The 7,960-nt window shown below is 37.5% G+C and overlaps 1 protein-coding gene across 1 annotated transcript; it reads left to right on the top strand.

Annotated features, from left to right (window-relative positions):
* The first annotated feature begins 240 nt into the window (after nucleotides 1-240).
* LOC149836148 (bifunctional UDP-glucose 4-epimerase and UDP-xylose 4-epimerase 1-like) lies at nucleotides 241-7,724 on the top strand. The gene is made up of 9 exons (XM_090009029.1): nucleotides 241-565; nucleotides 975-1,024; nucleotides 2,245-2,380; nucleotides 5,488-5,589; nucleotides 5,740-5,967; nucleotides 6,217-6,298; nucleotides 6,738-6,820; nucleotides 6,900-6,991; nucleotides 7,505-7,724. Exons 1-9 carry the CDS (start codon nucleotides 368-370, stop codon nucleotides 7,587-7,589), a joined length of 1,056 nt encoding a protein of 351 aa, XP_089865155.1. The 5' UTR covers nucleotides 241-367; the 3' UTR covers nucleotides 7,590-7,724.
* Nucleotides 7,725-7,960: the final 236 nt, after the last annotated feature.

Genomic DNA, 7,960 nt, shown 5'->3' with positions numbered 1-7,960 from the left:
TGATTGATTGGAAAGAAAGAATCTCAAAAAAGTGAAGAATGGTGGCCTTCCGGATAAACTCTGGGACGGTTTCAGCAAATCTTTACTGCTCAAGACTCCCTTTCAATTATGTCTCCTCCCCTCTCTTCCAAATACGCAGAGCCCTTAATCCCTGCACTCATTCCATTCTGCTGTTTCCATTTAGGGACCGACCTTCACAATTATAGACCACCACCCAACTTTTATTGTTGTCACAGCTCACCGCCACTCCACCACCACCTTCCTTTTATTTTATTATATTGGGTCTCTCTCTCTCTCTCGCTATAGAGAGTGTCCCTTTGAATAGTGGTCACATTACATTTCTTACTCTATTAGTTTCTCAGATTCAATGGCTGCCAAGGATGGTGGTTGCATTCTTGTGACGGGCGGTGCTGGTTTCATTGGCACCCACACGGTTCTGCAACTGCTCAAGGAAGGATTCAGGGTCGTCGTCATCGACAATCTCGACAATTCGGTCGCGGAGGCCGTCGAGAGGGTGAAGGATCTAGCCGGCCCAGAGCTCGCCCAGAACCTCGATTTTCACCTGGTATGCCGTGAATTTGATTGCTTGGTATTGTTTCGTTTTTTGGGGAATGAATTCGTGGTTTGGGTTTTTTTGCACTAGCATTTTGTTGAGAGGGTGTTTGTTTTGAATTGTGTTTGGATGCACCCAATTGTACAGAGATCTGGTAAGTTGGGGTACCATGTTGTGTTTCATGTTGGAATGTCCAAAGTTATCCCATTTTTTTGGGATAAGTGGGTGCATCCAACCAAACACCAACTTAAGGTGCATTTTGGGTGGACCTTAATAAATGAGATGAATTCGAGAAATTGCTGGGAAGGAGCACGGGATAAAAAAATTTATTCCATTGATCTAGATAAGTTGATAGTGCAAAAGCTTATGATGTGCAAATTTACTGTTGGTGATGTGCATTGATGTATTTAGTTAATCGCAGGGAGATCTGCGAAATAAGGAGGATTTGGAGAAAGTTTTCAATGGAAGAAGGTTAGTGGTTCAGCTGTGACTTGATTTTATATAGTGGTTGCATTTTTACTTGGTTCACTACATTGATTTTTTTGAGCTTCTGTATCCTGCAACTCCTGTAGTATTTCAAGTTCGTACTGGTAGGCTGCTGAGCTGAAAACTTTAGCTTGATTCACTTTCTTGCTCATGAGTATTTTCTTCAGTTCATCTGCAATTCGTTTACATCCAATGCGGTTAAGAAAGAGTGACTTTTGTTGGATCATTTTGCCATTTGTTTTTATTTTAGTTAACTTAGTGCCCAGCCTGGTCTTTCATCATTGTTAACAAATATAATTTGTATAGACAAGTGTGCATGCAATGGATTCCAAGCATTTGGCAGAACAATGAATCTGATGAATGATTGTCATGAAATATGTAACTATTTTCGTTTAGTGTATGCAGAGTGATGTTAGGCCTTTACTTCCTTACAATTAATCTGGACTATGCATGAGTTAATTGAGAGTTCAAATTCAGATGAATCTCAGATTAGTTTTTTCTCAAAGAAAATTATGAGTTTTAAACTCAATAGCGTGAGTCCAGATTTTTCATTATATCTGATTAGTGTGATCAGTTTCATTTCTTCCTTTCTCAAAGATTATTATTTTTATGATATATTGCACAAACTCTAGTTTATTCATCTTTAAAACCTGCTCTTTAACTTCACCAAGTAATGCACTAGTGCTGTAGGAAAGTTATGTTGATTCCACCAAAATAATGTACTAGAACTGTGGATATCTGTGGTTTTGTTTAGTTGCAAGAGAATCCCCAAATGAAAAAAAATGTGCATGAATATTGGAATAGTACTGGGAATCTAATGTACCTAAAATTGTTGCTCTATTTTTTGTAGTATTGATCAGCTTGTTTTGTGCTGTGACTTTGAATGGTGGGTTGGACAAATGTTTCTCTTGTTTAGCTTCAATCTCATTGCGATTATCATGGTGAATTAATGAAGTTGTTATGTGTTACCTAGATATTGGTTGTGGGGCTTATGACATCAAGCCATTGGTAGTTCCACGGTGTAGGTTTTCTTGGTGACTATGTATGCATCTGGCATAATAGCATAACCCAAGTCAGAAAGTAGGGATTGGAAATAATCAATGAAAAGCACGTAACAGACACAAAAGAATGTCTGAAAAAGAAAAATAAATTTAATTATTGTACTTCTGTACTTCTAATGATTCTATTTTTATTCTCACTTGCAGGTTTGATGCAGTGATCCATTTTGCTGGCTTGAAGGCTGTTGGGGAGAGTGTTGCAAAGCCTTTCCTTTACTACAACAACAATATAGTTGGCACCTTGAATTTGTTTGAGTACATGGAAAAGCATGGCTGTAAAAAGGTTATATTTTGGTGAACTTATTCATTTTCACTGGTCATACAGTAAAATTCTCTGTTCTTTACTAGGTACACTCTAAGGATGTAATACACGAAAATGTCTGTCTTTTATGTATTCAACAAATCTGTGTCTTTCAATGTGCTTGAGTGACCAAATTGTCTCCAGATTTGTCTCAAGAAAATTTTTCTTGAACTCCTACATGGTCACTGTCATTGAAAACTTTATTCAGTGGGTTTAGGCCTTTCTAATTTGCTTGTCAGAAAAATAAGCCATGTCCAAAAAATGCTAGTGAATATGTATTGTAACATAAAATAATTGAAGAAAGAACAGTTCCCTATTATGTGTACTAAAACTCTAGTTTTACTCTTCTGTATGTGGCATTTATTCTGTGGTATGTTATGTTGATAGTTTTGATTCTGTTGTATCTAGGAGGGAAGTTCATGTTGGATTTGCACTATTTGATTGTCAAGGTGAGCAGTTAGTTATCTTGGTCCTTATGGTATTTGGTCTTCTAGGCTTCTGTATTCCTTGATTTTTCTCTTGGATATAAGATTTGCACTTGTAGATGATTCTTTATTTCTCGAAAAATGTTTTTGTTATTTTTTGTGACAAAGGTTGGTGTGATCATTGTAACTTGCACAATATCTTTTGCTGCTCTGCTAAACTGTTTGTGTTCACACAACCACACACATGGTGCATAGAGAGAGTCGCCTTTTCTTCTGAGGTTGTGATTCTCACAGATTTCTGATCTCAAATTCTTTATATTGGACAATGACATGTTACAGTTTCTTTTCCTGAGAAGATAAATGTTGATGTCATACTTGCACCAGCGTAGATTTTATTAGAAACAATTTTGGCATTTCCATTGATTTGACCGATGGCTTCTCGTTGGGAAAGTGTCCATGAAGATTATTTCTTATATGGCCACTCTCAACATGCTGGGAAAGAATGTAGTGCTTTATGAATATCTGGGGTTTGTAGGTATTCACATTTTTATGTACTTTTGTATTTAACATGCTATCAATTCTTTTATATTTTTTTGTTATAGAGTCTGCTCCATTTGATCCAACAGTCATCCATTCATGCGTGCCATTTGAAACTATTTATGAGCAGTCTGAAGATTTATATTAACAAACTTGGAAGCTAGCAATCAAGGCTTGGAATTTGAAGTGCCTATTGAGTGAAGATAGTGTCTGGGCATTGACCACTGAATTTCCGAGTCATCCATGCTTTTCAAGCTCCCAGTCCCTTGCTTGTCAGGAAACACTGTTTTCCTTTCTTTTTCTTTTCTTTTTCCCCAAATTGGACAACATTGTGTATAGTGGAAAATCATTGGTGGAGTAAGATTAGGATAAAAAGAGGTTCTAATATGTCAGCTATGTCACATGGGTGCGGGTGCGGGGGTGCAGCACTTTCAAAAAACTTGGGTGCGGGGGTGCGGCACTTTCAAAAAACTTGGGTGCGGGGGTGCGGCAAAAATATAAAAAATTATATATATATATATATATATATATATATATATATATATATATATATATATATATATATATAAAGTCCAAAAGTTGGACATAAACAACCCTGGGTGTGTTGACTGCACCCAGGGTCAGGTTAACCGCATCGGGTGCGGGTGCGACATGGGTGCGGCACCTAGTTGGAGAGTCCCTGTGACATATGAGCAACTGACTTTTTAGAATGCTTATCAGTTTAACTTTTGTTGTAAAAATTCTCAGAATTTGGTTCTTGGTTGCTAAAGTCGTCAACTATGTCACAGGGATTCGGCTAGCAGGGTGCCGCACCCGCGTCGATGCGACGCAGGTGCGGTCAAAGCACCAGGGTCATTTTGGTCCAATTTTCGGACTTAAAAAAAATTGCCAAGAATTTTTTTTTTGCCCTATATGTCACAGGGATTCTCCAACTAGGTGCCGCACCCGATGTGGTCAACCTGACCCTGGGTGCAGTCAACGCACCCAAGGTCATTTATGTTCAACTTTTGGACTATATATATATATATATATATATATATATATATATATATATATATATATATATATATTATTTTTGCCGCACCCCCGCACCCACACCTGCACCCATGTGACATAGGTTGTCAATATTGTTGTATTATGTATGGCATATGCTCAATAGTTTGAAAATTTTACGCCTATTGATGGTTTAGTATCTTTATCTTGTCCTGCTGCCCTTCAAGGGTATGTGGCCACACCTTGACAAGTTTAGGGAGGGAAATTTTGTTTTTCTAGATGAGGAATGTTTGGTATCTATGATATGACTTATGACATTTATGGAATGAAGATGGAAAATCAACATTTCACAACTTGAGTGATAGAAGAATCTAATGCCCACACAATGGAAGTGTCTGTGCATAAGTAGACTGAGGATCAATCTTATGATATTTTCTCTGTTGTGTGGATACATTAATATGACACAGAATATGGTTATTTCATGGGCTTATCCTATTAAGAATCTCATAATGGTATGGATGCGGATACAGCATGAGTAAGCAGGAATCTTATGGAGTAGCTTGTTTGCCTGAAACTGTTACATGATTGTGATGAGATTGAATTGGCAAGAATGTGCATTCTCCATGTTTCTAGTCTGAATTCTTTTCAACCCTATTCACAAATGCTAATACAAAACACAAAAACTTTTTATTGCACTTCTTATTAGTTGTAGCAAATGATATCGATAAATGGTATTTCCTTTTGACTCTCAAAAACTTTTTATTGCATTTCTCTCAAAAAAAAATTGTCCGAAAATTGGACGAAAATGACCCTGGGTGCGGTCAATGCACCCAGGGTCGTGTTTACCGCACCGGGGGCCGCACCCGCACGTGCACCCGCATCACATCGATGCGGGTGTGGCACCTGCTTTGCCGATTCTGTGTGACTTAGTATGTCAGACACCCATTTTCAGTGTCCTTAAAGTCAGTGGAGAGGATTGTGGCGGTGGTTTCTATGTTATGCATAGATCAGTGTTTTGTTATCTGATTTTTCAATGACATACAAATTAGTTTACTCTGAAGATTCATGGATGTTACCCTGTTTTCTTGAACTATCTATCTCAATATTGATCTTTTTGTTTTTGGTTTTGTTTAGATGGTCTTCTCCTCTTCTGCTACAGTTTATGGCCAACCTAAAAAGATTCCATGTGTTGAAGATTTCCAGTTAACAGCACTGAATCCATATGGACGTACTAAGGTATACATGTGTGTTTGTGTTGCCTGTGTGCGTGTGTTAGTTGTTTCTATTTGTTGTGTTTTTGCACGAAGCCTGGATGGCCTTGATTATGCTTATAGGACCCAATATGTACATTTGAGCTAATACTTCAATTCTGGTTTACAATTCTAGCTTTTCCTTGAAGAGATTTCTCGAGACATTCAGAAGGCTGACCCAGAATGGAAAATAATATTGCTAAGATATTTCAACCCAGTTGGAGCACATGAAAGTGGTCGAATTGGTGAAGATCCCAAGGGCATCCCGAACAATCTTATGCCTTTTATCCAACAAGTAGCCGTTGGGAGATTGCCTGAGTTGAATGTATATGGTTTTGATTATCCTACAAAAGATGGAAGTGCGGTACGTATTGAAGACTTTACTCTTCTTGTCCCAAAGTGGCCAGAATTCATGTATATTTTTGTCCTATGAGGGTTCCTCAAGTGAAAGTGGGCAGTTTTTGTATAGCGTTTAAATCTTATGGAGATCTAACCCCAATTTTCCATTAACAAAAAAGAGTTTTCCTGTTTTTTTTTCAATTTATTCAGACCGAAGGCAGCCATTAATAGTCCTCTTTCTGATTTTATTTACTGATGATTCTACGAGTGACAGACTAGAGACTATATCCATGTGATGGACTTGGCAGATGGTCATATATCTGCTCTTCAGAAGCTACTCACCCCAGAATATACAGGTCTCTCTCTCTCTCTCACACACACACACACACACACACACACACAAATACAAATTGAACATGAATGTTACATAGTGATGGAAAAGGTGAGGAAACTCGTGCATTCTGTTGGATGGATTCATGCACCTGTTCGCATGACTTGCTGCAAAAAATTGTTGCATGTGTTCATGCTTCTACTTATATGAGCATTTGTGCAAGTATATTGAATCGTGTACCCCGACAGCAAAAGCATATACATACACCCACAAACATTTTAGCGATGTTTGCCAAAATAACCAGTTGAAATTTAGCATTTTAATGATCAAATATTCAAATATTGATGGAAAATTTAGAGTTTATGATGCATCATTTTTTTAGACTACATGGTTTTAGTGCAAGTTCCATATGCACATAAACATTATTAAAAAATTGTGTTTTGACTTTTGACTACATCTTGCAGGTTGTACAGCCTACAATTTGGGGACTGGGCAAGGCACTTCTGTGCTTGAAATGGTTGCTGCATTTGAGAAGGCTTCTGGCCAGGTAAAGACTTAATGGCATGAACTCATGAACTTTTTTGTGCATACAAATATAACTGAAAATTTCTCTTTTCACATTCTAGAAAATTCCTGTGAAGTTGTGCCCTAGGCGACCAGGAGATGCCACAGCTGTATATGCCTCTACAGAAAAGGCCTACAGAGAACTTGGCTGGAAGTAAGTTTTTACTTGATATTTTGATACTGCATTTAAAGCAGGCCATACTTAAAAGTTAAAAACTACTATCTAGTTTATTCTATGTGTATTCTGATTTGGGTAAAATATATTAGTTAAAAGAGGTCGGGGTAGGCCTAGGAAGACTTGGATGGAGATGATAGGAAAGGATATGAATGCTTTGAACCTCACCGAGGACATGGCGTTGGATAGAAATGATTGGAGGAAAAGGATTCATGTGGAAGACCCAAAATGAATTTCTTTTTTGGTTCATATCGCTGACCCCAATTGTTTTGGGATGAAGGCGTAGTTGTTGTTGTTGTTGTATTCTGATTTGGGTGTGGTCGTTCCTGCCTTGCACTGATCTGCAAATCCTTCTTTGAAACACCTGTTTTATTAAGTTTATCCTACTTGTCCCAATTTACGTTCATCCAACTCCATTTATGTTTTATTATAATACTCTGTTGCCTGATTTTATTCAGAGATCTTACTTGCATCTATTGATGGTATTTGCAGAGCCAAGTATGGCATAGCTGAAATGTGCAGAGACCAATGGAATTGGGCCAAGAACAACCCATTTGGGTATCAAGCGCGTCCTTAACTATCATAGATTTAACATCTGTTTCGAAATATATAAATAGTAGCCTTTGATATTCTTCCCAATCCATTGCTTATGATGGAATTGTAAAGTAAGTCGACTATCATTCTATTATTATGTTAATGAGATAAAATCCCCTATAAGCCTTATTGCATACTATTGCATTTATTTTTTGTTAGGAACAGCAAGCAGTAAGAATGAGCAATCTGGCTCTATTTGTGGAGCATGGGTGAGCTTTTTTGTTTATTTTGGGCTGGATTTATAGAATGGTGTTAAGATTGCTGTCATTTTGAATATAAAGATAATATTATATAAAAGCTGTCATCATAGTGGTGGATGAACTTGTCATCATATAAGTTTTATGGTTAATACTG

This window comes from Nuphar pumila, chromosome 6, assembly GCF_984573655.1.
Source record: "Nuphar pumila chromosome 6, dmNupPumi1.hap1.1, whole genome shotgun sequence".
Classification (NCBI taxonomy): Eukaryota; Viridiplantae; Streptophyta; class Magnoliopsida; order Nymphaeales; family Nymphaeaceae; genus Nuphar; species Nuphar pumila.
The sequence above is the reverse complement of the archived record's forward strand: the minus strand, read 5'-3'. Positions and strand labels throughout refer to the sequence as shown.